The sequence below is a fragment of the Podarcis liolepis genome (assembly GCF_965112155.1).
Source record: "Podarcis liolepis genome assembly, chromosome: 8".
In the NCBI taxonomy this organism is placed as follows: Eukaryota; Metazoa; Chordata; class Lepidosauria; order Squamata; family Lacertidae; genus Podarcis; species Podarcis liolepis.
Genome location: NC_139560.1, coordinates 25,960,863 through 25,988,829, shown reverse-complemented (window position 1 = coordinate 25,988,829; position 27,967 = coordinate 25,960,863). Strand labels below are relative to the sequence as shown.

Here is a 27,967-nt window from a genome sequence, read left to right as displayed (position 1 = left end):
ATGAGCTAAGCTTCAATCAAGTTTGAGATTTCTTGCTAGGTTCAAAGGCAGTGAAACCTTTTTATTGATTTATTACAAGGCATGTAAATAGTCCAAAAGACATCATATAGAAAACAGTAATAAAATCGTTTTTCTTAAGAAATCACTTAATAAATACATTTCAACACTATGTCTCCCCCTTCCCTCCCACTCCTAACAGTTCACCCATTAAAAATGCAAATAGCTGAAAGACAATAAATAGAAAGTTACAATGGCATAATACAAACGTGAGATTTCAGCACAAAATCTCTTTGTGGTTTATTAGAAAAGGAGATTTTCTTTCCCAAAACTTGGCATTTTGCACTTGATTTTATGTTTTATGTTTTGCTACTTATTCTATCAATATAAACAATTTTGTGTTACAACACAACAGAAAGTTGTATTACAATTTTCTCCTATACCTATTTAAGAGAATCGAATGGCTCCAGATGCATCAAGGAAACACTTCAACACTTACTATACAGTTACCGTGAAACCCTGCACGTGCCTACACAGTAGTAAGCCTCACTGAGCTCACTGGGACTTACTCCTAGGTAAGTGGTTTTTAGGGCTACAGCCATTAGCAGTTAATATCCCCAATATTCTAACTACAAGTATCCATTTAGTGAAATTCACATTCATCTCCCATAGTGTTCTGTGGCAACGTAACCCACTGTAAATAATGCTCCCATTTAACCAAACACTTGAATATCTGACTGCAGTTGATATCTTTCTATTCATTGGGATAAATGATATCAAACCAACAAAGATTTTCAGCTGCGGGCACTTAAGAAAGTCAACTGGTTGATTAGGGAGAAGGCATATCTCGTGGGAACCCTTTTTCATTGGCTTACAGAATTAGTACGAAAGAATAACAAAAAGATGGCATCCGTTTTATAAACGATGCTTTCCGATTTCTTATTCTATTATCTAAAAGGCAACAAGGGAAACAGTTTTATCCCCCCCCCCCCTTGGACACGTCTCATTGTAAGTTTGGAATGTTATTGTTTATAAGACAAAAGTTCTGTCCCGCCCCAACCCAAACACACTCACACACTTAAACTATAAACTGGAAAGTATAAATGGCATTTCTTCATCCTTGCATGCATTAGGCTGTCCTTATTGCTGGCACATTTCATCAGAATAATCACAACTGTGAGTCCAAGTCAGATTTGCATTTCTTGTTGACCAATCTAATATAGATTGGTTTATTGTTCAGAAGAGAGCTGAAGAAGGTCCAGGAAAGAAAATGCTCGGGATGATCCAATGTTCCTAAAGGACAGAGAGATCGTGGCAAGACTTGGACTTAAGTTTGAAGGCCATGTTCTTGTTCTTCTTGGCTACGATTTTGCCCCAGAATCGCCTGGCTTTCTTAGGGATGCTCTCCCTCCGCTTCTGATATGCCAGCCTCCTTTCGTTCTTCTCTTTGCTGTCTCTCCTGAGGCGCACTTGACGCACAATGCCTTCAAACAGCTCCTTCACATTGTGCTGGACGGCCGCCGAGGTCTCAATGAACTTGCAGTCGAACACAACAGCACAGGCCCTGCCCTCTGCAAAACATTTGAAGGGGATTTGTCATTGTACTAGCTGGAGAGCTCAGGTGACTGCACATTATTTTAAACAATGGACAAAGAGCCAATGAGCTGGAGTAGATTCATAAAAACAAGTGCTGGTGTTGACAACAACCCAGAGAATCACCCACTCCAATCCTTTGCCTTAAGACGGCATATCATATAATCAGGGCTACATTGGTTGCTGTGCTAAATGTGATCAAAGTTCTACCCCAGCATACTCACATTCTAAGACAGGAAAAGCTGAATTCAGAGCCAAGCATAAATTATGCAAATATAGCAAATTTAAATATATATTTTTGTCCGCTTCCGCCATCCATGGTGGCACTGAATTCCACCATCTAAATAATGGAACTCCTTTTCAGCCACCACACTTTGGGCTTCTGAGATTTCAAATTTTGCTAGAAATTTTGCTAGAGATTTGCCTTTTGCCTTTGAAGAAGAGAGCTGAATGAACAACAGAAAATCCCAGGCACCCAGCCTGTCTCCACCACTTTCGTGAAAGCTTCCAATCATGGGGATTCTACAACTGCCTTAGACAGCCTATTCCATGGCTAATTTTTGGTAATAATTATATTCCAACCCCTGCTTCAGTGTTTGCTCATTGTCCAACCCCAAGAGTATTTATGTTGTACCTATGAACAGGGCTTAATTCAGTTAGCTGCCATGAAATTTCCCCAAGAAACCTTTAGGGCAAGGATGGGGAACCTGTGGCATTCCCAATCTTCCTGGACTACAACTCCCATTATCCTTGACTATGCTGGCTGGAGCTGATGGGCACTGGAGTCCATCAATATCTGAAGGGCCACAGGTTCCCATCCCTGCCTTATGGCTATAGGTTTTGTGAGACCGTTGACATTTGAGAAGATCCACACCATACATTTAAAGCACCTCCAACACACGCTGAAAGCAGGAGACTTCCCCCCAAGAATAATGAGAACTATCATGTCTTAAAAGGTAAAGGTAAAGGTAAAGGTACCCCCTAACTGTTAGGTCCAGTCACGGACGACTCTGAGGTTGCAGCGCTCATTTTGCTCTATGGGCCGAGGGAGCCGGTGTTTGTCCACAGACAGCTTCCGGGTCATGTGGCCAGCATGACTAATCTGCTTCTGGCGAACCAGAGCAGTGCACAGAAACGCCGTTTACCTTCCCACTGGAGCGGTACCTATTTATCTACTTGCACTTTAATGTGCTTTTGAACTGCTAGGTGGGCAGGAGCATGGACTGAGCAATGGGAGCTCACCTCATTGTGGGGATTCGAACAGCCAACCTTCTGATCAGCAAACCCTAGGCTCAGTGGTTTAGACCACAGCACCACAGTACATTTCTTAAGGGTACTGCAAATTGTAGCTCTGTGGTTCCCAGGATCCATGGGGTTTTAACTGTGTGCGTTGGGTGTGTTCTAAACATATAGTGTGGCTCTGCCCTTGTCCTATCTCCCATGCAGAATGAAATTTTCCAAGGTTTCTCAGGAGAAAGACACAGCTGAACATGTTGCTGCTTGTAGCGTAGACATATCTAAGATTACAAACCCTCCTAGAAGGGTTAGTGTCAAAAGCGTAGAAGCAAAGCAAACAGCACTAACAGTTGACATCTAGTAGGTCCTACCTGAAACAGAGACTTCCCGGCACCTAACGAGATCACTTTTGTTGCCCACTAAAATAATGGGGATGTCTTCTGTCTGGCGTGCCCTGCGGAGCTGTATCCTGAGCTCGGATGCTCTCTCAAAGCTTGCACGGTCCGTGATGGAATAGACAATCAAATATGCATCCCCAACTTGCATGCAGTGATCTTGGAGCCATCCGTTTTCACCCTGTTTAAATTAATAATAATAATAATAATAATAATAATAATAATAATAATAATAATAATTTGTATTGCGGGTCAACAAATACTGGGTGTCTTAACTGGAAAACCTGTGTCTCTACAGGAAACAAACAAAATATTGCCACCACATGTTTTCATTACTTTTGGTATGTAGCTCAGGGTTACAGAATGATTGCTGCATTATGTGGTCATTGGTTAGCTTGTGGCTGAAGCCTGCGTCTAAATTCTGCGCTTGACCTTCAATATATCCTTTGAGAGATGGAGGAGGGATCCATTTCAAACCATCAGAGTGTCTCTTGCAGCACCAAGTGCCCACTTATGTCTAAGTGCTCTCGCATTTGTCAAAATACAATTGACTAATTAGATGCAAAATGAGATGCAAACCCTCCATATATTTATACACTGAATATGTATAAAAAAGTAAAATCCTCTGTGCTACTATATTGTTGCAGCATAAGTTTATAAGTATTAATACATAAGTATTTTATATGTTATATGCACTGTTGGGTGTGTTTATGTGCTGTTACTTTAGGAAACATGGGGTGCATATAATATTATACATATAAGAAGAAGAAGAAGAAGAAGAGGAGGAGTTTGGATTTGATATCCCGCTTTATCACTACCCTAAGGAGTCTCAAAGCGGCTAACATTCTCCTTTCCCTTCCTCCCCCACAACAAACACTATGTGAGGTGAGTGAGGCTGAGAGACGTCAGAGAAGTGTGACTAGCCCAAGGTCACCCAGCAGTTGCATGTGGAGGAGCGGGGAATCAAACCCGGTTCACCAGATTACGAGTCCACCACTCTTAACCACTACACCACACATTACATTATGTGTAATGTGTGAAAATGCTTTGCATTTTTATAGGAACTGGTTAAAAAACCCCAATTTGCTTCCCTTTGAAATCAAGGAGAGAGAAGGGAACTAACAAAATGGAATCTCAACATCAAGGCTTTCTTAAAAAATCAATTCTTGCTCCCTTTTCTCTGCTTCCAAACATACAGTAGCTAGATGTGTTTATGCAGAGATATAGCGAAAAACACTTTGCACCTCATGGAGAGACCAGATGCAAAGGAAGGCATGGCACCTAGGTTGGGTAGAAGGAGAAATTCAGAATGTACATCTTCTCTGCTATCTTCTTGGTTTATTTTATTTATTTATTATATTTATACTCTGCTCGTCTCTCAAAGCAGTTTACAACGGTAATCCATCGAAAGTTGCAACAGAAGTAAATGGGTGTCCATGGGGTACGTTTGCAAAAGGCCATTGCTCAGTAGTTGAACTTCTGCCTTGCATGCAGAAAATCTCATGTGCAATCTCGCGCATCTCCAGGCAAGGCTAGTTAAGATGTTCGGTTGACTCCCTGGAGAGTCACTGCTAATACTGAGCTAAATAAATCAATGGTTATCATGTGGTTTATCATATGACTCAGTATAAAGCAGGTCCCGACGGTGTGTATGTGTAGTAATGTCTGCTTTTTCTACACAATGAAAGAATAGTCACCAAATAGTACTGCATCAGTCACGGCCTGAGAAACTGGTGCTGCCTGTTTATGGAGATGATTGGTTTATTGGTTTGTTTGTTGTTCATATAAGATATTCTGTTTTTTAATGTTTGATGCTTTGTTGTGTTTGTATATATGTTGTAAGCCGCCCAGAGTGGCTGGGGAAACCCAGCAAGATGGGCAGGACATAAATTAAATAATAATAATAATAATAATAATAATAATAATAATAATAATTATTATTATTATTATTATTATTATTAAAACCTAGGTCATGAATCTTTCCTCCACCACTGCCACTATTTCTATAAGTGCACCGTTAACAATGCCTATTAAGTTCTAGCAATGCATGGCTGCCAGGAAAAAAAGTGCATTATGTCTTCATTGAGATTTAAGTTACAGCTCACAGACCCATTAAGAGAGTCCTTAGATTTAAGTAAATTTATGGCCCGTTCAGGCAACCTTTAGGAATGTGCCACCCCCTTAAAAAACCCCACAAGTGCCAGCTGATGGTGTGGAACTGCCACCCTGTGCAAGATTAGATCTTTGAAAGACCAGATTTGCAGAAGTGGATGAAGTATGTAACACTTCAGTGGTGGTTAGTTCAAATGCCCACGAACAGTGGCCCCGTGGAACTCAACCTTTAGTTGAGTTGTTTATCAGTTATACTGTATACCATTTTTCTATTAAAACAGAAATGACTGCATTGCAATAAAACAAATAAGAACAAAGCAATGCTCCACAAAATTGCAATATAATAAAAGAACAGTAAAATGTTGCTCAGTTAAAGAAAACAACCGTAAAAAAGAGGACAAGGGGGACCTATTCAATAGGTGTGCACTCGGTATGACTTATTTAGATATCACCGGTACTAAAATGTGATAAAGAACACATCATTAAATGCAGGTTACTGAAAGCTACCATTGAACAACAATGTCAGTTTACTATTAAATATAAGAAGAGAGGGAGCCTGGCTAATCTCCCCAAGAGAACGTTCCATAGTCCTTATACCACCACCAAAAAGGCCCTGTCTCTTTTCCACCGTCCACCTGATCTCATATATGGATGGAACAGACTGATGGGACTCTGAGGCTGATCCCTAAGGCAGGCTAGGTCCACATGGGAGCACCAGGCAAATATGATTGATCCAGCCCACCAGCTGCTATTATTCAAGAGCTCATCTCAGAGACTTCTAATCATCATAAAGACCCCTTGAAACTTTTCCAAGTATTGCTTCTCAATATTGGAGAACATCTTGGCTGTGAGTCTTGGAAAACCTGCTCCCTGCCTTGCAGGCCTTTTCCCACCTGGCCTGGGAGGGTGGGGCGCTGACTGACTCCAGCTACAAAAACTAAGGTTGCTGAAGAGGCCAGAGATCATCTTGGCTGTCTCATAGTGTAGACGCAAGTCATTGAGCCTGAGCTGCTGCCACCATTGGCAGGATTGGTAGCAACAGCAGCAGAGATGTTCTATGCTTATGAGAATATTTAAGTTTCTTGATAATTATATGTGCATTATATTTGACTTCCTTTAGTAATGTTTCTTTTGAAGTGTTTCAAATAGGTTTGGGTTTTGTTTTTTGCTGCATTAAATGTTCATTCTGTAATTGACCTCCTTTGTAATGTTTTATTTTGAAATCTTTTAAGAGAATGTTTTAGTTTTAGATTAGATTTTAATTTTGAAATCTTTAAGATAATGTTTTAGTTTCCTGTTAATTATGCTGCTTTGAATATACACTTTATAGTTGACTTTCTTCTGTAATGTTTTATTCTGGATTGTGTTATTTGATGTTTTCATGTAGGCTGTAAACTGCTTTGAGATTTTTTCCTTAAAGAATTAAAGCAGTATAGAAATGATGATGATGATGATGATGATAGTAATCATAATATATTCCCAAGCATAGCAGCTGTTGAATTTATAATCTTAAAATGAAATAAAGATAGAGAACAAACCTATTGAATATGATTCATCTCTTTGCCTTACAATGCTTAACATTTGGATGTTTGTTTGTTTTTTAAGATCCCTTACAGTCAAATTTCCAAAGCAACGTTTGAAAAATTCAGCATGGCAAAATGAATATTTCATCCTACCTTGTTCTCCCACATGTCAATTAGTATGATAGTTGCACTTTCACCATCTACCAGCAAGGTTCGTTCATAGGTATCTTCTAGAAGAAAAACAACACAGTGTCATTTTTTAAAAAAATGTTCTTGAAAGCTGGAGAGAAAGCTGTTGGAAATGTCATAGGCTGTTATAAAGAAGATTCCTATTTAGGATATCCCAGCAATACTACAACTGTATGATAGTTGACAACAGTTATCATATTGATCCCAAAACAAAGGCATCATTCATTATTAATAAAACAAATTAAACTGGTGTAAGAGTGTGCAGGCTTTGGGGTTGCAGAGAACTCTTCATCAGACAAACCATACCTGTCCACACAACCTAATGGAAAGCATTCTCTGAAACTCAACAGCTGAGATGTTTTTGAGCCAACATAATTTTGTTCTGACAACAAGTTATTATTTTGGATCTCCTGTGATTCTATTGCAATGATGAAAAATATATCAGGATTTGTTTGTTTCCATCTGGGAACCAAATGCAGCCTTCGTATAAGGTCAGATAAAAATCCATTGCTTTGCAGCTTCTGTGTGGATAGCGATCCAGGGGCGCTCTAGCAGTAGATTTCCTGCATCAGCAGGGGGGTGGACTAGACCTTTAAGGTTTTTACCAAATCTGTGATTCTATTTATACCGACAATGCAGTACTGCTGACCAAAAATGTTTTTATTTACTTTGTTCCTTCTACTGCATCTTCTAAGACTTGCAAATAGCTGTGTGTTTGGGGGGGAGGTGTATATAGTTCTTTCAGTTCTGATGCAAATCTTCCAACAATTTGTCATTAAAATAACAATTTCTGGCAAAGATCTTATAGTTTCCATGAGCTACATGGACATACAATTTCCTTTGTAGACAACATGAAGCTGGTAAGACAAACGATTACATTCACTCTTCTGAAGTTATCTTTATCCGAAGGAGAGTAATAAGAGCAGGAAGAAGAAGACCCACTGGAAGAAATAAGCCAAATACTGAACGTTTGACCCCATGGGAGCTTCAGACAGACGCAAAGGCTCCAGCTAGGCTTAGTAATGGAAAATATTTGTTTTCACTCAGTTTATGGGTGAACAGGCATTGCCGCTGCGCGCAGCTTTCGCCTGGGGCAAAAGTGTGTGGAAAGCAAAGGGACGCTGGCCTTTCTTTCTTTTTTTTCAAAAAGAGACAATCAGTTCCCATGTAGGATGTTCAATCGGCAATAACTCTTCCTTACATTAGTGCTTCTTGCTAAATATGATGAATGTGTGAAAACGCCAGACACAGCAATGTATTTCCTGCAAGTTTCTTTCATCTCTGATCCATGTCTGACTATCTTTAGGGGAAGGATTATGTACTAAAGCCAACCTATAACTCAGAGAATTTAAGAGGCCCCAGGGTTGGTCTATAGAAGCTCCCCAGACAAGATGATAAATTGATTCCCTGCCCCCATCTCTGCAATCTTAATTCCTTTCTCTTCATTTTTTTCCTTTCGAAAGTTGGGGCCCCATCTGCACTGCATATTTAAAATGGCATCAAAACAGCCATGGCTTCCCCAAAGAATCCTGGGAACTGCAGTTTGCTACGGGTGCTGATTCCAAGTCCCCTTAACAAACTACAGTTCCCAGGATACTTTGGGGGAAGTCGTGTATTTAAAATGCATGGTGTGTACGCAACCAGTGTTGGTACTCAATGGTCACTGAGCATTAGACTGTTTTCATGTTCCCCTCACCCCCTAGGAGTCCATCACAATTTTTTTTCCCATTTCTGTCCACCTTCCTTCAAGCTGTTGATGAGACCCTCTTGAGTTTTGGTTATGTAAGCAACAATAGTCTGGGAACATAGGAAGCTATCTTATACTGAGTCAGACCACATCAGTTGTGTGCCTTGTTTCTCAATTTGATCATTTTACATGGTTTAGAATGTTTGGTGGTATTTTATGCATTGTGATTTGCTAGGGGTTTTTTTAATTGAATATAGATTAGTAATTTTTTATTGTGGTTGATAAGTGCAAACTGTTTATTATTTGCCGGTGTTTAATTTTGCTGTTTGCTATTAGATTCTGATGGATTGTTGAATGTTTCTTTGATATGTTGCTTATTTTAAAGTTATTGTGACTTTTTATATTGGATCAGATTGTTACTATTAACGGCTGATGTTTTTATATGCATTGGAATCCACCTAGAGAGGCTGGGGCAGAGTATAAATAATTTTTAAAAATATTATTATTATATTATGGGTCCATCTTGCTCCATATGGCCTACACTGATGGGCAGTGGCTCTCTAGGGCTTCAGGAAATAAGCCCTAGGTCTCCTAGACCTAACTGGAGATGCTGGGGATTGAACTTGTGACCTTCTGCACGGAAGGCAGGTGCTCTAGCACTGAGCTAGAACCCTCTACCACTGAAGACTGGAATTAATATATATGAGGGCAACAGAATGCACCCAGTAAATCTTTCACAATACCACCACAAAATGGAGAATCACCTTCCTGGTGTTGTGTGTGTATCTCTCCATCTTCCCCTTTCAGTCTTCCCCCCTGCCTCATAGTAAACAAAAGCAGCCCAATGCCTATTAGCTCAAGGAATAGCTAATATCCGAGGCTCTCCTTTTAATCACACAGTAAGACCTGCTGGGGAAAGCCTCTGGCAAAGAGCAACCAAGCTCTCTCACCGTGGTGTGACTCGTACAAGAGGATTTCCAGCCTTTATCTCCTGTTAGCTTGTCAGTGAAAGCAGCAGCAAACCCTGCCAATGCTTCATGGGAACAGTCCGCTTGCTGGAGCCGATGTGTTTGTAATGTTCTCTTGTTTCTTTATTATGTATACAGTGGTACCTCGGATTAGATATGCTTCAGGTTACTGTTAAGTTGTGGGTGAACATATCAGACGACACAGCGATTCTTCAAACAGCTCTTGTTTATTCACAGGCCAGAACACAACTGAACTGAAGGGTTCAGCCAGCCTGCTTATATAGAGCTCCACTACAACGCAACAGTAACCATTTTCTGTAACTATCTAATCACTGAACGTCACTTTCAATCCCTTATTTGCATATGTGGACCTGAGTGAAAACTATCTACAGTATCCCCCTGCTGGCCCGGGGTGAGAACTTCAGTACATAACAGTTACATACGCTTCAGGTTACAGACTCCGCTAACCCAGAAATATTACCTCAGGTTAAGAACTCTGCTTCAGTGTGAGAACAGAAATCGTGCAGCAGCAGGAGGCCCCATTAGCTAAAGTGGTGCTTCAGGTTAAGAACAGTTTCAGGTTAAGAACGGACCTCCAGAACGAATTAAGTACTTAACTCGAGGTACCACTGTATAAATATGATGCCACACAAGCCTTGTTGAAAGGCAGAATCTCAGTGGCAGTTAACTGAACCAAGTCCAGCAGGCAAAATAAAATTATTTAAGCAAGTGTTTGGTCACTAATGTGACTCATCTGCATCTTGCAGATGGTGCAATGAATGTAAATTTCACCTTTGTGCAGTGGGCTACATTTTACACACACACACACACACACACACACACACACAGCCACCTCTATCCAGAGAAGCAACAGCGAGAGCGTTGTTAAGAGTTCAGGGACCAATTCCAGCCAGGCAAAAATGCTCAAAGAGAGTGAAAAGAACAGCTAGTTCAGAATGCATTTGGGGGGTGGCCTGAGGGCAAACAGAGAGGCTTGGAGAACCAGGTCTGAGGTTCCCCCACTACGCTCCTCTAAGAAAGGCAACAGCATCAGGTGAAATAAAGTAGAAGAGGGGGAGGGGAAAGAAAAGCCTGAAAGAGGCCTGAGGAGGTGAAGGGAAGGTGAGGAGAAGAGTGAGCAGAGAGGAAAAGACAGCAGGCAGACAAGTGGCAATAGAGAGGGATGTGAAAGAAGGCAATAGAAAGGAAAGTGGCCACGAAGCCTGTTAAGTTGTGGGTGAACATATCAGACAACACAGCGATTCTTCAAACAGCTCTTGTTTATTCACAGGCCAGGGTTCAGCCAGCCTGCTTATATAGAGCTCCACTACAACGCAACAGTAACCACTTTCTGTAACTATCCAATCACTGAACGTCACTTTCATTCCCTTATTTGCATATGTGGACCTGAGTGAAAGCTATCTTCAGTATTCCCCTGCTGGCCCAGGGTGAGAACTTCAGTACATAACAAAGCCCACAGCGGCACCCTGGCAATCGCTGCTGAGTAATAGAGAGACGATAAAAAGAAACTCCCTATGAGTTCCAAGCAATGCTATATCATTGCTCCCAAATGCCGGCTACTACGAATATCATTACTACCAAATGCTCTTTGAATTCAACATTTTGGGATTAATCATGTGTGTTATTAGCACTGTCCAGGGATAATAAAGGGTGGGACTCACCTAGCACCTGCCCCATCAGCAGAAGCCCTGTGCAAGGACTGCTGTTTTTTGCCTCCACTCCTCCCCCTGCGATATTGGCTTGGGGGGGCATTCAGAGAGCCCCCAGCACAAGGTGCAGGAGCAGGGACGCGGACTTATAAAAAATATTGGGGGGCCCCGGGAAAGCTCATGAATAATAAATAAGCTCATGAATATGCAAATAAAGTGGCGCCGCCTCCTCGTGAGCGAATAGGGGAGAGTGTGCTGCGCCTATTAATCAGCTCCGAAGGAAATTGGGTGGAGCTTTTGCTCGGGAGGGAGGGCAGGAGGCATGCAGCCCGACCCTGTGCATTTTGGGCTGGGGGAGAGGCGGCGATGGCGCTCTGCTGGAGGGGCGCCGGAGATTATTGGGGGGGCGGAGCCCCCCCAAACGAATTTTTGAGGGGGCTCGGGCCCCCTCAAGCCCCATGGAGTCGGCGCCTATGTGCAGGAGGGAGGAGAGCGGGGAATCATTCCACGTAGCAAGCTGCGATGCTTGTGCAGATGAAATGTTAATAATAATAATAATAATAATAATAATAATAATAATAATAATAATAATTTATTTATACCCCACCCATCTGGCTGAGTTTCCCCAGCCACTCTGGGCGGCTCCCAATCAAGTGTTAAAAACAACACAACATTAAATATTAAAAACTCCCCTAAACAGTGCCACATTTAATTCCACCCCGAAAAGCAGTACTGTAGTCAAGTTTTGCAGACCCAGTGAAAGTAATGAACATGACTAAGTTAGGTGTATTCATTTCAGTGGGTCTACTCTGAATAATATTTAGTTGAAAACAACTCAGAAAATGAAAATGTGAGAGTGGGTTCCATGTTGCAAGCTGGGAATCCGAGATGAAAGCTATAGGATTCCATTGTTAGTCTCTTGAACTTCAAACTTCTCTTCATGCAACCTCTTTATTTTGCTAATTTTCTAACTCTGTTGTCATATCGTTAGGAATATTGCAACAGGGTTGTTAATTTAGATCAAGACCAGTACTAATCTTGTAAACCTACGTTTATTTTCTCCTTTCCTCTTTCTTCCTTATTTCTTGTCAGATCAACTGTGACTTATAGGAACTTTACTTCTGCCCTAAGAAGACATTTCTTAAGCTCGAAGCTGTTGTGTTTCTGTATGTGACGATCCTACTTTGCATATCAGTCTAATCTGTAGCTTGTGAACTTGTAAACTTTGTTAAAGTCAATGGTCACTTAGGTCAGTCTGGTTTGTAATTGAGAATATTTGAGGAGAAGGCACACACTGATTCGAAGCAGGGATTACTCGCACAACCAAAGGCCCAGTGATAAATGGACTCCACAGCCACCACTATTGGGGGAAGCTGTCCTGAGTATCTTGAGGAAATGACAGGATTTTTTGTTTTAAAAATAAATAAATATGTGGAAGATTTGATTTCTGGTGCGGTGTAATAAACCCTATCTCCTTCCTTTATGCAGACAGGGGGGAACCTCAGGAACAGGGGCCAATGAAGTCCTTCAAGTGTCTCTATCTGGCCCTTCAAACTCTCCCTGCCCACCCCCATCCCTCCAGGCCACCCCTCTCAAAATCTGCTTTGCACCTTCCTTGGGTGTTTTCCCTGTCTCTTTGAGTTCTGATAGTGGCTTGCTTCTTGCCTGGATGGTTGGACAGAGAGGTCTGTGTGCAGAAATCAGCCTACTACTGAATAAAAGTGTTCCTCTTCCCATTTTTGTCTCTGGTGCCCCACCCACCAGTCCCATTGTGGCCCATGGGAAGCTGCCCAGAAGCAGAAGCAGCCCTTCCGTGGGGAAAAGGTTCCCCACTCTGCTTCATGTGCACTTGGCCAGATTTAAAGCACTGACAACAGAGAATCTCCTCCCACCATCTCCACCGTAATCTCCACCCTACATCACTGGGCACCCAACGTGCCAAAATCGTCTTGGAGGCTAAGAGCCAAGGGAATCACGGCCTCAATATCAGGAGCTCCAAGTTCTCAGAGCTAATCGCCGCTTACACAAGAGGCTTTAAATAAACCTCTGCAGCGTGGAATGTAATGACTTACCTCCGAGCACCTCGCAGTCACTGTCCATGCTGTCGTGCACACCTGCAAAGATGTTGGCAATGGTTGTCTTGCCAACTCCTTGCTCCCCGATGAGTACCACTCGGTAGTAGGTGTTTCCTGACTCGGAGGAGATGACAGAGTCAGAAGACTCCGACGACCAGCTTCTTCGATAATACTCTTCGGGGTTGGCGGTGTACCTTTTGTGTCGGTTGCACTCGTGGGGGTCTTTCTGGACCACCAGGTTTCTCCCATCCGCTGGGATGCTCCAGCGTTGCTGCTGTGATTGTAAGGTGTTGCTGCTGTGACGCATCGTGACATTGTTCAGAGTCATGGCTTTTCCCAGCCCTGGTTAAAAAAACAACAACAGTAAAATCACAAGTGTTATATGTACTGTTGAATTTCTCTGTCCCATATCTGAACAAGGTGAGTTCTTGAGATCTGCAAATACTTGACACCTGGAAGTGTCAATGGTGCTGCTAGGAGTGATGATAATAGGAAGTACCTCTTGAGATTATTTCTTATTCTGAGATCTTTTTGCTGTTTGCACATGACAACAGCACTCTGCCCCTTTGCAAACCTTGAACATTCATATGGACTAGCAGCAATCTAAAAAGTGGACATGTGGTCCATGTGTGATTGATGCTCTGAAGTGCATTGGTCACCTCTCATGCTACTACAGCATCTGGGGGGGAAGCACCCAAAGCAACCAAGAAACTTGGTTTTACACCATACAAAAGGGTATTTCTTCATAGATGTGTCAGAGGCTAGGGTGTTAGTTACATCACTGGGTCTCCCCCCTGCTTCAGTTTTCCTAAATACCTACATTCCTTTTTTTCTGCCCCTTAAAGGGTCAGTTAGGAGGAGGAAACACTACAAATAAGTAACCATAGTTTACTGCCCAAGAAGTCCAGTCATACTGGGGAGCCCCTAATTCATCTCTGGAGCAGTGAACTGGGTGCTCTCCCCTTGTCTAAAGATGGCTTTTAATTACACTTTGCAGGAAGGACTGTTGAGTGTTGGTGGGCGATACAGTGCAGCGAGTTAATTCCTGATGGCCACTCTCATTTGCAGCTACCATTTTTAGGAAAGTTGCTTTGATGCTCTCCAGTTCCCAACATGACAGCTAAGTTAGACATTTTGCTTATTCAAGCTTATGCTTGAGTTTTCTCAGTTCACATCACTTCTCTCCAGCTAACAAACAGAGCACTTGCCCAAAAGACTGTTGAAGGCCATTTCCAAAATTCAAATGCAGAAGCATTCACAAGTTCAACTCTTTTTCAAGCAATGCATTTGTTTTGCCATTCAGACAAGCTCCGTGAGAACTTCCTCAGGAGGCTTCCAAACAATTTAAAAACATAAATATGCAGCAAAGAAGGAAACTCCACTCCATGACATTTCAGGTGCACACATTTTCATGCATTTTGCAGCAACCTGCAAAGCTATTATATTTGGCCTTGTCTGTTGTTTGGGTTGAGAGATGCAAAGGAATGCTGGTCAGAAAGAGAAACAGCATCCAATGCAAATTTAGACTATTCCTTTTCTCCCTTACTGACTAGTCACTTCAACTTTTTCAGCCAAAGATGATAGTGAACAGTTATCAAGCTCATCTCTGTAGATGTGACATATGAACACATTTACTACTATTTTGTGGCTCTGGTTAACACTGTGCTCTCTAAAAAGGGACAGAATAAGATGCCTTTCCTTTCCTTTGACGCATTCAGAGCAGTATCGTTGCAATGTGCAGCTATGCTGTTACTTTAATAGTCTAACAAAGAAATAAAGTTTGGTCTGACGCAAATTCTGAACACTCTTTCAACTTGCACAATTTTTGTCTATCTACTCACATGCCAGCAGTGCTAAAGCAATGCAATCGAATCAATGCTCATTAAAGTCAACACTACCTTGTTGCTGTTTTTACTCTCTGTTCCAACCACAGGCGACTCCGTTAATCTCACTCCCTAGTTCTCAGGAGAGTGTTGAACACCGATCCACTCTCCCACTGGAAATCCTTCTTCTGTCCAAGGGCTGCCTCTCTAATTCTTTCTCAGCAAACCTGGTTTATATTAAGCCCATCTGATCAGAGACAGGGCTTTTCCGTGACGTCGTTGGCCTGTCCGCCCGACAGCCAGCCCCCAGCTGGACGGAAGCAGGCATGCAGAAGAGAGAGAGAAAGAGAGTTACTATTGCTAACGAAACAATTTATTTGCAGGCATACAGTCACTTATTCTGTATGTGCACATAATGCCGGTGGTGCAAGTACAGAACCTTTTTCACAAGAGCAAAGCAAAAAAAAGTGGGAGAAAGACATCCATAAGTTCCTTCTTGCTCTGCTCTAAAATGCTGGTGATACCACCGATTCTCAAAAATCACTTTGGACGCATTAACACAGGAATGTCGCAAACATCTTAACTGACCTAAAGGCCATGCTAGACTGAAAATTACGCTTTTTCTACAATGTTATTTTAGTCTTTCCCCCTTAGATGAATATAAGAATGCAACCTCCTCCTTCAACAAGGGAATAAATTGCGCAGAATATCCCATTTTTTACCAGCATTGGTGCCCCCAAGTTACAAAGGAAAATGCTACCAAGGTAGCATCCGGACAACCTGTTTAATAAGCATTCATCCTGATTTGTTTACACAAAGTGTGCAGGGAGATTTGACAGTAGCGGCTCTTTATTTGGCCTGCATTCTGATTTGTTGACAGGTAGGCTATACAATGCAATGTCAAGTAGTTGTTATCCCAAACTTTCTAAAGCATTTCTCTATCACTTCCTTTATAGCAAAAACTCCAATTTGGGGGGAGGGTGGGTGTGAGCGGGTCCGGTGGGCAAGAACACCCAACCAACTTTAATTCCACAACCTTCATTTGCCACTATATGTTTGTCACTATTTCTGGGTGGGTGGGAATCAATCTGGAAGGTCCTTAATTGAGGGTATATATACACCATGGGTTTAAACCATTCCCTGTTACTTTATGAGCAGGGCTTGGGATCTCTAGTCAGGTATTCCTAGCACCCTCATCAAACTACAGTTCCCAGGATTCCTTGGGGGAAGCCATAATCTGACATGAAACTTATGTAACTTTGTCATGCCAATTTACTGAGAGAGTTAAAAGCAACTAAGGCTGCAATCCTATAAACACCACCTGAGTGGGACTTACTTCTGAGAACACATGCATAGGATTGCATTGTTAAGCACCTAGCCCAAATGGCATTGGGGAGAAAAGACAGTGCATTCACCTGACACCTGAGGAGCAATTAAAGCAATTCAAACCACAAAGAACAGATGTGCTGGAGAAAAATGCTTGCAGACAGCAAGGAAAAGTTAAATCTAAACATCAGTTTCCTAGTTCCGTATCCCAAATGGTCTCCACAGCTGTATATTGGCAGGCACAACAAACAGGCCACAACTCTATCACCCTGATTTTGAAATGTTCATTTGATTAAAATGGCATCATTTTACTTATTGCAAATATAGGTTTGCTGCCGACCCACTTGCTTTGTTTAAACAGTGCTGTTCATTTGCTTTCGAAAATCCCTCGGCAGCTGATTTGTTTCTGCCGTGCTTAGAGACAGTGCTAAGATGGGATGTTACTGAAAGTACACTGGGTTCTTTGGCTGACCGTGCAGTCGGCGTCACTTCCAGCTTTGCAGGCGGTTGGTTGCTCCATTGCCTGCAGACCACATGGCTGACTGGGTGGTTGGAATACCTTGATCTGGGGTTTGTGTTTCTTTGGCTATCGTTTAAGCGGACCCAGTTTCTAGTCTTCAGAAGAAGTGCAACCTGCCCTTTTCATCAGAAAAGCCGAGGCGATCGTGTATGTTATATCTGCGCATTTAAAGCACTATTATACTACTTTAACAGTCACGGCTTCCCTCAAAGAAGCCTGGGAGCTGTTTTGTTAAGGGTGCTGGGAACTGTAGGTATGTGACAAAATACAACTCCTAGGATTCCTTGGAGGAAGCCATGACTGTTAAACTGGGAGTTGTAGCTCAGCGACAGACAGTCTGCTTTACATGTAGACAGAATCTCCAAGTAAATTATCACCATTATCATCATTTATGGAATGCTCACTAGCTGATGTGCAGGTACGGAGGGCAATGGATGGACATAAAACTAAGTAGAATGGAATGGAATAGAATGAAATAACCTGGAAGAATACATGCCTGATTGGCTGGAACACTTAACAGGAGCACTTCATGCTGCAACATTTTGTTACAAGCCCCACTTGTAGAACACAAACGTTCTAAAGAATGGTTCCAGAATTTTGATTGCTGGCTGGGTCCCTTTGTTTAAAATGTTATTTTGTCCATTGGTAGAATTCACAAGGACCTTGTTAGAATCCCACATATACATCATGAAATCCAGGAACCACTTTTCCCGAACAAGGGGTGAACACAGCCAGTACTATAATGAAGGACGCGATCAATAAATGCCAGCAGCTCCAGCTCTCTTGGCTTCGTTCCCACTCAGTTACGCCAAAGGAGCCAGGAATGAGTGGCACAGCAAAGAACAGCGAGAGCAACAATTGCGCATAGCAAGAGACGCGCACACAGCCCACTCTCTTGAGTAATGAGTCAATTGATCTCAGAAATGCATAGCAACAAAAGAAAGAAACAGATCCCAAGACTCAGGCCTCGTGAATAATAATAAAAATTCCCCTATAGAGTTCTCCTAGTGCCATCTCAGATGGGGAAACCAAAGGTTTTATAAGCTTATTAAAAATGATTTACAAGAGTAAAAGTTCATCTGGTATGTCAGCCTCCTGTCTGGCTCAGAGAGTGTGTAGTACAGTATTTTATCTTGCATAAGACAGAGGACACCGAAAGAGAGGTGGGCTGGCTGTGCTGTGCTGAGCTGAGCTATCAATTCCACATGGCCAAGGTATTAATGTGTGAAGGAGACCAAAGACATTGTTAAGCTTACTAACATAACCACCTGATATATTTTGCAATTTTTCTAAAGCAAAGGAGCTCAGAACTGATCTGATTTTGAGGCAAATCTCAAGCTTTAAGCTTTGGGCAATCTTGTTAGTTTAAAGCAAAAGTTGGAGAAGATAACATCACTCCCATAACAGCAAACGCTTTGGAAACACCGCCTGATTCATTTTAAACGACTCTTGTCAAGATCACAAAAGTAAAAAAAACAAGCTTACCGCAGACATGGCCCAGAGAGGGTAATCTACCCTTGCAATCAAACTGGAGATAATGCCCTCAAAAACGCCACCACTTGTAGACCGACCCTGTTTCAGACAGGAAGGAAAATATTTTGGTCTCCTAGTTACAACCACACGCCCATAACTTCCGACACCAGACTGCTACTATTCGTAACCCAAACTATATTATTCTCTTCCTGCCAGATCACAAGTAGCTGTTTCCTGAGAGTCATTTTCTAAGCACGGATTTTTTAAAGAAATACATCAATGAATATACCTAGTACATCTTCCAAGGAGCTCCCAGTGGCTTATAAAAGCTGCAGCTCCTGATAAGGATTTGCCTCTGCCAGTGAGCCCTGGCAAACAGATATGGCAATGGTGTCTAGAAGCAACAATAGCCATGTTCCAAACAGAGCCAGACCACTGTGTTTAGCTCTTCTCATTTGAAAGTCGTATCTTTCACACTTCTCATTTCTTTTTTCCCCTTCATTATTTAATATAGCAGCCTTCAAACCTATTCACTGCTATTATCACTACCTTCCTGTCCTATTCCTGAGAGCGGCAAAGGTGGACACTGTGACGTATTCCATGGTCTGTGTTCGCATGAGCTCGAGTCTGGACTGAGGATTCTGATTCGATACACGATATCCAATCACGTAGCATTATCAGGATTTGGGCTACTGGCATTGGTTCCTAAGCTCTGAGTTACGATTTGAAGCTCAGAATTTTAGACAGCCAATCACGTTGAGAGTGGGAGTGGCCCAGACCTTCAGAAATGTATATAAGCAGCTGCTTTGCCCTGGTTATCCTGTTCTCTGTTAGCTCAATAAAGTCTCTTGCTGTTAACGCTGTGTGTTGCTTTGTAGAGACCCACATATACAGTGGCACCTCGGTTTAAGAACAGTCCTGTTTACAAACGATTCTGTTTACGAACTCTGCTAAAGCGGAAGTAGTGTCCCGGTTTGCGAACTTTACCTTGGTCTAAGAACGGAATCCGAACAGTGGAAGGGCACCGGCAGCGGGAGGCCTCATTAGGGAAAGTGTGCCTTGGTTTAAGAACGGTTTTGGTTTAAGAATGGACTTCTGGAACGGATTAAGTTCGTAAACCGAGGTACCACTGTACTTCAGAGACCTTCTCTGGTCTCTCGGCCCAGTCGCACTTCTTTGAAGTCTAATTGTTATGTAGGGGGCATTTTCAGTGGGGACGGTCCTGACAGTTGAGAAGAGGGGAATTAATTTTTTTCTCCCCAGTTATGACTACACCCCCCACAGCTTGGCTTGGGGGGGGGGAACTACCATATGTTTCAAGGCTAATTTCAGGGGTGGGGCATTAGAGAACACTCTGTGGGTATCAGAGAACAGTTCTGTAGGCACCCATGCAGCTGTGGGCACTATTCTGCTGACCCATGCCTTAATAATGAAGCCATCACAACTGGCTTTTAAACTCCTGCACACTGTAGCTTGAAGGAAGCCCACTATATACAGATATTTTATTTTTACTCAATTTAGAATCACAGACTCAATTTTTATTTATTTTATTAGCATCACCTGACAATATGTCCCTGCGTACAAACTAGACTCAATAGTAATCCTTCTGGCTAGTGGCTGAAAAGAAACACCTTAGCTATTTATAATCAGGGACATCCCCAAGTAAGCTGAGAAAATACCTTGACCCAGATGAGCAATTGAGTAGTGGCTATAATTCATGCCATGAAGCATTTCCACACAAACCAATCACCACGAGGAATTGGTGAACTTTGCACACAGCACAATGTACAGCATCTTCTTTAAAAAAAAAAATGCTTTGTAATCCCATTTAGTGATCAATTTTTATACTGTTGTTCATCACTTACGTGTTTTATATTGAGCAGTTTATACATTCTTTAACTAAATAAAAATAAAAATTGTGCTTAGGATTGCGCTTTTACATAGATTTGATACACTGTACCTATTGTTTTTCACTGTGGCTTTTTTTAATTAAAAAACTAATTACATGCACCTGTGCTTCCCAGTACATGTATTTTTAAAAGTTCAGCTTGTTTAAACAGTTTGCTGTACACTCCATCACTGTCTGTTCCCTTTGAAAAAGCTGCTATGTCATTTGTGCATGATGTGAACAAGAGGAAAAAAGATACATGTCGCTAGGAAAGCTGAGTTGCCTCAAACACAAAACTATGATGCAGATTTACTTTAACCAATTGTAAAACAAACAAACAAAAACCGCATATACAAAGATTCCTATACAGGGGTACAGTTTTACTTTGAAGGGCTTTATTTCTGAAGAATTACTCTCGGTATTTGTAGATTCAGGTAGGTAGCCGTGTTGGTCTGACGCAGTTGAAAAAAATTAAAAAATTGTCCAGTAGCACCTTAGAGACCAGCTAAGTTTGTACTGGGTATAAGCTTTCGTGTGCATGCACACTTCTTCAGATATACTGAAACAGAAGTCACCAGACCCTTATATATAGTGGGAGGGTGGGGTGGGGTTTTTCTCAGAAGGGTAGTGGGAGATGGGTGATTGACTCAATGGGTATGGTAAAGTTTTTACTTTTTAACGTATAAAGGAATTTATATAGGTGAATGTAATGTTTTACCTGTCTGTAAACTATTGCGAATTCCTGCTGAAAGCTGTGGAGGAACAGCAGGAGACACAGGGACAGAGGAAGGGGATGCAGTGGGGGCGAACCGCCCCAAGTGTCTTCGCTGGGGGGGTGACATTTGGCGCGCCACCCATCCACGACTCCCAAGCCTACCCCGAATCGTCAGGGGAAGAGGGGAGCTGTGCCGCTTTGCCAGCAGCAATCCCCCTTCATTTTGACAGCTTGGGGGAGGCTTGGGAGTCGCAGGCACACAGTGTGCCAAATATCCGCCATGGGAGGCTCACTCCACCCTAGGCTGCAGGGCACACACGCCACTCTAGGCACCCGAGCAGCTATCCTGCACCTGAGCAGAGTGGGCATATGCCCTGCCACTGAGGAGAGACTCCTGAGGGAAGAGGTTTTGGACCTGATGGAAAACTGCAAGCATAGTAGTCCTCAGTGCCTAATTGAGGAATGCTAACTGGGAAGAGGTGGTATAAAGAAGTTGGCTTTAGGTTTAAATAGAACTGAGGCTTGCACTACCATCATTTCAAAGGGACAGGAACCCCATACAGTGTTACCTCAGGTTACAGATGCTTCAGGTTACAGACTCTGCTAACCCAGAAATAGCACCTCAGGTTAAGAACTTTGGCAGCTGGATTTCAGATACGAATCTCTCTCAGCCCTAGCTGGAAATGCATGTGATTCAAGCTGCAACCTTCTGCACGCAGAGCAGTTGATCTACCACTGAGCTGCAGAACTTTCCTTACAGCCATCCCTCTCAGCCACTTTTCTAATACAGTGGTACATATGCTTCAGGTTACAGACGCTTCAGTTTAGACTCCGCTAACCCAGAAATAGTACCTCGGGTTAAGAACTTTGCTTCAGGATGAGAACAGGAATCGTGTGGCGGCAGCGGGAGACCCCATTAGCTAAAGTGGTACCTCAGGTTAAGAACAGTTTCAGGTTAAGAATGCACCTCCAGAACGAATTCAATTCTTAACCCGAGGTCCTGTATTTACAATATTTGTAAGAATGTCAAGAGCTCTTCAGCAGTGGAACCGACTCCCACAAGAGGTGATGGCCTCTCCTTCCTTGGAGGTTTTAAAGCAGAGGTTGGATGACCAGCTGTCATGGCTGCTTCAGCATAGCACGGAGGTTAGACCAGATGACCCTTGAATCCCTTCTATGATTCTATGGCAGTAACCCTGTGCTGTAAGCATTCTCATTTATAACAATAGTAACAAAGCAAAGTTAGCCATTTGGTTTATAAACCATACATATGAACACCGCCATATTTTATATTAATAACTATTGTACATAAAATATTGTTTTCACTTTTATTTGGATCACTGTGCTATTTTAGCCAATTCTTAACCAGAGCTGCTGCTGGATAAACTGAGGCAGAAGAAAAATTGTATTGAGATACACAGTGGTAATAGTGACACTGTCAGGAGCTCAGCCTGCACTCGAGTAGGACCCTGGCAGAGACACATGCCCGACTAGCATGTTCTCTCCCTCCTGGTCAATCGTTCCGGAGCTTCGAAAGCTTTCTTCAGCCTGAACATCACAGCGACCGATGCCAGCAGACACCGGCACACTTAGGGATCCACAGAGTCTTCGCAACTTGCGTGACAGACCTCAGCAACTCAGCATTTTGGCTAATCTACTTTATTTACATATAAATACACACGGAGCACTGCAACATGGTTCCCTCTCTCTCTAGCATCAGACAGCAAAGAGAAAAAGAACAAAGGACAATAGTCCCACTTCATGGAACATAGTAACACAAACATCTCGTCTCCGTCACTTCCCACCCTGTGGAGTCAAAACATCATGTGAAAGACAACAATCCCATGACTGCAATCATGGAGTAGGAATTCTAACAAACACTGGGACAAGGAACATAATAATTGATAATGAAGGGGGGAAACTAGTGGGCTGGACACCGCTCCATAATAACAAATATAGCGGAGGTACCACAAAGACTCTCTGCAGTTTTTACTGCAGCAGGCCAATATGGCTGTCTCTGAAAATACTGACATGTGTTCTCTGAGAAGTTTGTTGAGTTCACTGTGGTTCAGGAGGAGGGGAGAAACAGGAGCCTTTCTAAACTTCCCGCAAGCTTCCCTGATTCCCTAGACTAGAAACAATGGAACAGGGAAAACGCCGAGAATGAAGATGGATTCGCATGTACAATTGTGTACATTATACTCAAACTAGGGGGGGGGGTTAATCATTTTTTCCACTTCGTCATTATTCCAGTCTTATATTTCTTCAAAGTTACACAGATAAATATTTATTAAGGTTTTTCCCTCACTTTCCCCGACAGCTGAGGGAACAATACCCAACTCTATCCAGCAGGGCTGGTGGACTCTCACATGGTAGTGTGGCCAGCAGTTGGGGATTATGGGAATTGTAGTTCAGCAACAGCTGGACCCTGCCATACAGGAAGTTGCGCAAGGCACTCTTGAGAAAAAAGCTTTAAGCACCCAATTTATATTTTAGCTGGTCACTTTTTTAATGTAATTACAACTGTGAGGTATAAGCGGGCTTGCACTGTGCTTTAAATGGGTGGACACCTTTCCTCTTATTGCTTTAGCTCCCACCAGGCTCAAAAACTCCAAAGGAAGCAAAGGTATTTTGACAGCAGCAATTCACCTTCCTTTTCTGGAAGTGTATGGGGGAAATCCAGCTCCAGATTTACTGTAGCTACAGAATAGGGTCACTTTGGCTGCTATCTTGCAGGAGTGTTTATTTCACTAATCCTGCAAGCCGTAAATATTGGACGGTTGGCATCATAGGCTGGAAAAACATCATGAAACATGAGCCTTGATTTAAGATTTGAATGCTCCTCCTGAACCACTAACAATTTTGGGAAGATCCGATGTGTCCCTGAGCAGGCAACGCTGAATTGCAGGAGCTGCTTCTTTCTCCCACATTCTGCCCAGACAGCTTTGCCTACTTCTGCATGCTTAAACGCTGAAGAATGTAGGAATATATAAGAGCCCTGCTAGAACAAAGGTTTATCTAGTTCCCACAGTGGGAAGGCAATCACTCTTTTTCGGTGTTGATCCCCAGCGCTGGATGTTCAATGGCAGACTATAATGGAGATTCCATATCGCTATCATGACTCATGACAAATAAAGGGAAAGGGAAAGGACCCCTGACAGTTAAATCCAGTTGCAGACGACTCTGGGGTTGTGGCGCTTATCTCGCTTTACAGGCCGAGGGAGTCGGCATTTGTCGCGGACAGTTTTTCTGGGTCATGTGGCCAGCATGACTAAGCCGCTTCTGGTGCAACAGAACACCAAAACCAGAGCAGCGCATGGAAATGCCGTTTACCTTCCCGCCAGAGCGGTACCTATTTATCTACTTGCACTTTTTGGTGTGCTATCGAACTGCTAGGTTGGCAGGAGCTGGGACCGAGCAACAGGAGCTCACCCTGTCGCGGGGACTCGAACCGCCAACCTTTTATCAGCAAGCCCAAGAGGCTCAGTGGTTTAGACCACAGCGCCAGCCGCGTCCCGACAAATAGTCATGACAAATAGCAAGTGGTAAATCTATCCTCAGTGACTATGTCTACTAATCTTCTTGCTGCTTCCAACAAAGCACTTTCCATATTCTTTATGTCACTGAAATTCTACACAATATTGATCCAGAGCAGATTCCAATGTATAGTTAGCGGAGTAAAAACTTAAATACGTTGCAGGATTGCCCAAAAATAGACCAGAGGCATTTCATCTAGCAGAGCTTTACTGCTACTGAAGGCAAATGAGCATAATGGTCATAAATCCAGTACGTTCAGGATTGGTATTGTCCATAAGAAATCAAGTTGCAGCAGACTTAACTTCAACTTACAAATTTATGAGGAGACTAAACCTTAACACTACATACAGAACACCAGAAAGAAAAAGAGATAGAAAGAGATCGTGAGCCCACGCTCCTTCTGACCTCACTATTATAGTCAGCATGATCTTGACTGAAAGAGATAACAGAACCAGTTTAAACCAGCTGTACTCAGCTTCTCTGAAGGAATAACCCAAACATCATGAAGCTTATTTCACACAGAGAAGCCTCCAGAACCCTCTTGAATTAATCAGAATAGGAAAGATCTCTACACATCAGATCAATACTTTCTGTGCTAAGAAATGCAAACTGACACTTTACTGAATATTACAGCAGACTGAATACAGTTTTACAGTTTTAACAACCCAAAGCAATGGCACACATAAGCCCTAACAAATGGCAATGGAACGTTCATGTCTCCTGTGGTTAACTCAGCAATACTATTCATCAGAGACTATTCATCGCACATTCTGATGAGAGTTAGCTAGTCCTAAATCATGAAATGAATTTGCTTGTGTGATCCCGCCCTCTTAATCACACTTCCACATACTAAATTTGTAGCCCAACTTTCCTTCAACGAGCTCAAGATGGCATACATAGTACCCTCCCCCCATTTTATTCCCCCCACCACCACCACACATACCAATGCTATAAAGTGAATTATGCCAGGAGTGTACCCTGCAAGTGTTCCAGAAAAACTGGGACATTCTGTTTTTTATCGCAAGAGAGAAATAATAGTTGCCACTATTTCACAGCACAATTCCCCCTCCCCAAAAAAGCACTTTTGTGGGGCTGCAATCTCACACGTGCTTTTGAAAGCTGTGCCTGGAAATAAAGCAAAATCACAGCAACCAAAGGGGCCACCATGCTCTTGCCGTAAAAAATGGGAAGATGGCATCCAGGAAGCTGGCGTCCCAGATTTTGGCTTCAAAATGTTGGAGGGCATGCAGGAGTTAGTGGCTGGCCCATGGTCACCCAATGAGCTTTGTGGACAAATAGGATTTTAAGTGCACATCTGCCCACTCCTAGTCTAACCATCTAACCATTACATCGCACTAGGTCTCATACAGGTAAATTGGTGTTTAGGTGAAAGCACTATACACTGGCATTTTTATACTTATTTTATTGTGGAGTCTCAAAGGACAGCCCCAAGTGTGTTCTGCAATGGTAGCCAAGATTTCTGCTTGGAATTCCCCACATTGTACCGGCAGCCAGCAGAGAGCATCACAGCCTCACTTACTACCTAGCAAATGGGTTGTTTGGGGGGATTCCTCTCAGGGAGTCAAATCTTTTGTTGGAAGCCACCCAGGGCGGCTGGGGAGACCCAGCCAGATGGGCGGGGTATAAATAATAAATTGATGATGATGATGATGATGATGATGATGATGATGAATGTAATATTGATTACATCTAGCAGCACAGTCACAATAACCCTGCTCTTAAGAGCACAGGTGGTTTGAAAGGAAACATTATTCACCCAGATGCACTGCCATGACTGTTTTTCTGAAGCAGCAATATTAAGCAGCCTCCTGACTGGATATTACCAGCCATGTAGATGCCTTGGAATGAACTGACCATCTCTGGTGGTGGAAAAACACTCTTGTTACCAGACCCTCCAGTTTTTCCCGAAAGGCTGCATCCTTGGTCAATACCTTAACAGCAAACAGCAATGATATCATTTGCAATTACTTGCTTTGAAGCAAGTAAAATTGAGTTTATCTAGTGGCGACTATTGGTAAGTGAATGGGGCCTATGTACTGTACACAGTTTAGATTTAAGTATGCATAGACTCTCTTCTCTCCATTAGAGAGGGAAGGTTTTCTAAACAAAAGTGAACTATTAATGCGCAAAGTTTCATGTTCCCAGCCTGCATGGAAATTATTACAACTTAGATATAGCATGTAGTTCCTCAGGAACAATGGATATACAATTAGGAAAGGAGGTCTGAGGAAACAAATAGGTTTAGGAGAAACGTTCTATTTGAAGAAACAGAGGTGGCCATATTGGGTGCCGTGTGTGTGTGTGTGTGTGTGTGTGTGTGTGTGTAATTGCTTAATGTGTTAAAAACCTTTAATTACACACACACACACACACACACACACACACACACACACACACAGTGGTACCTCAAGTTAAGTACTTAATTCGTTCCGGAGGTCCATTCTTAACCTGAAACTGTTCTTAACCTGAAGCACCACTTTAGCTAATGGGGCCTCCTGCTGCCGCCGCGCCGCCGGAGCACGATTTCTATTCTCATCCTGAAGCAAAGTTCTTAACCCGAGGTAATATTTCTGGGTTAGGGGAGTCTGTAAGCTGAAGCGTATGTAACCTGAAGCGTATGTAACCCAAGGTACCACTGTATATAATTTTATATATTATTTTATTATATAATATTTTATTTTATATAATAATTTATTAGAGGTTTTTAACATATTAAGCAATAAAATCCAAACTCTTATATGGAAAAATAAAATGTATCCAAATAAATAATATACCAAAAAAATATAAACTACAATATTCATGATCCTCATAAAAAACACAATTATATATATAAATGTATAGCCCTTTATCACTATTTTAACTCAATCTCCCATCTGCATACTGAGAGCTGAATCTCCCTCATCTCCCACCTGGGAGGTCTCCCCCCCATTCCTCAGCCTCACCCACTCTGATCTGTCTCTCACACAGATGTAAACTCACAGCAGCCAGAAACATGTGGTTGGGGGAGGGCGCACAGGTTTGCAGCCCTGAAAAAAAAAGTTTTTCCCCAGGGGAAATCGCATGGCGAATTGTGCAAGTTCAGGGCACCCAAAATGGCTTTCATTTGGATATTCAGCAGCCAGTTTCAAGTTTGAAACACACAGTAGGAATCAGCTAGGAACACAGGAAGCTGCCTTAGGAGAAGTTTGATTGGTCCATCTAGCTCACCACTGACTACAC

The 27,967-nt window shown here is 42.5% G+C and overlaps 1 protein-coding gene across 4 annotated transcripts; it reads right to left on the bottom strand.

The window, feature by feature from the left end:
• Window positions 1-36: 36 nt before the first annotated feature.
• GEM (GTP binding protein overexpressed in skeletal muscle) lies at window positions 37-19,216 on the bottom strand. 4 transcript variants are annotated; one of them, XR_014529461.1, is made up of 7 exons: window positions 18,600-18,798; window positions 15,344-15,578; window positions 13,443-13,787; window positions 7,010-7,086; window positions 3,198-3,402; window positions 594-1,568; window positions 37-542 (listed from the first exon to the last, which is right to left on the bottom strand). XR_014529461.1 is itself a non-coding variant. In XM_083518340.1 (6 exons), the coding sequence occupies exons 3-6, from the start codon at window positions 13,771-13,773 to the stop codon at window positions 1,291-1,293; spliced, it is 891 nt and encodes a 296-aa protein (XP_083374466.1). In that variant the 5' UTR covers window positions 13,774-13,787; window positions 15,344-15,578; window positions 18,600-19,216; the 3' UTR covers window positions 37-1,290. The 4 variants fall into 4 exon arrangements, 3 of the variants coding, with proteins under 3 accessions (XP_083374466.1, XP_083374467.1, XP_083374468.1); XM_083518340.1 differs by having other exon boundaries at window positions 37-1,568; window positions 18,600-19,216; XM_083518341.1 differs by having other exon boundaries at window positions 37-1,568; window positions 7,010-7,083; window positions 18,600-18,855.
• Between the last annotated feature and the right edge of the window lie 8,751 nt (window positions 19,217-27,967).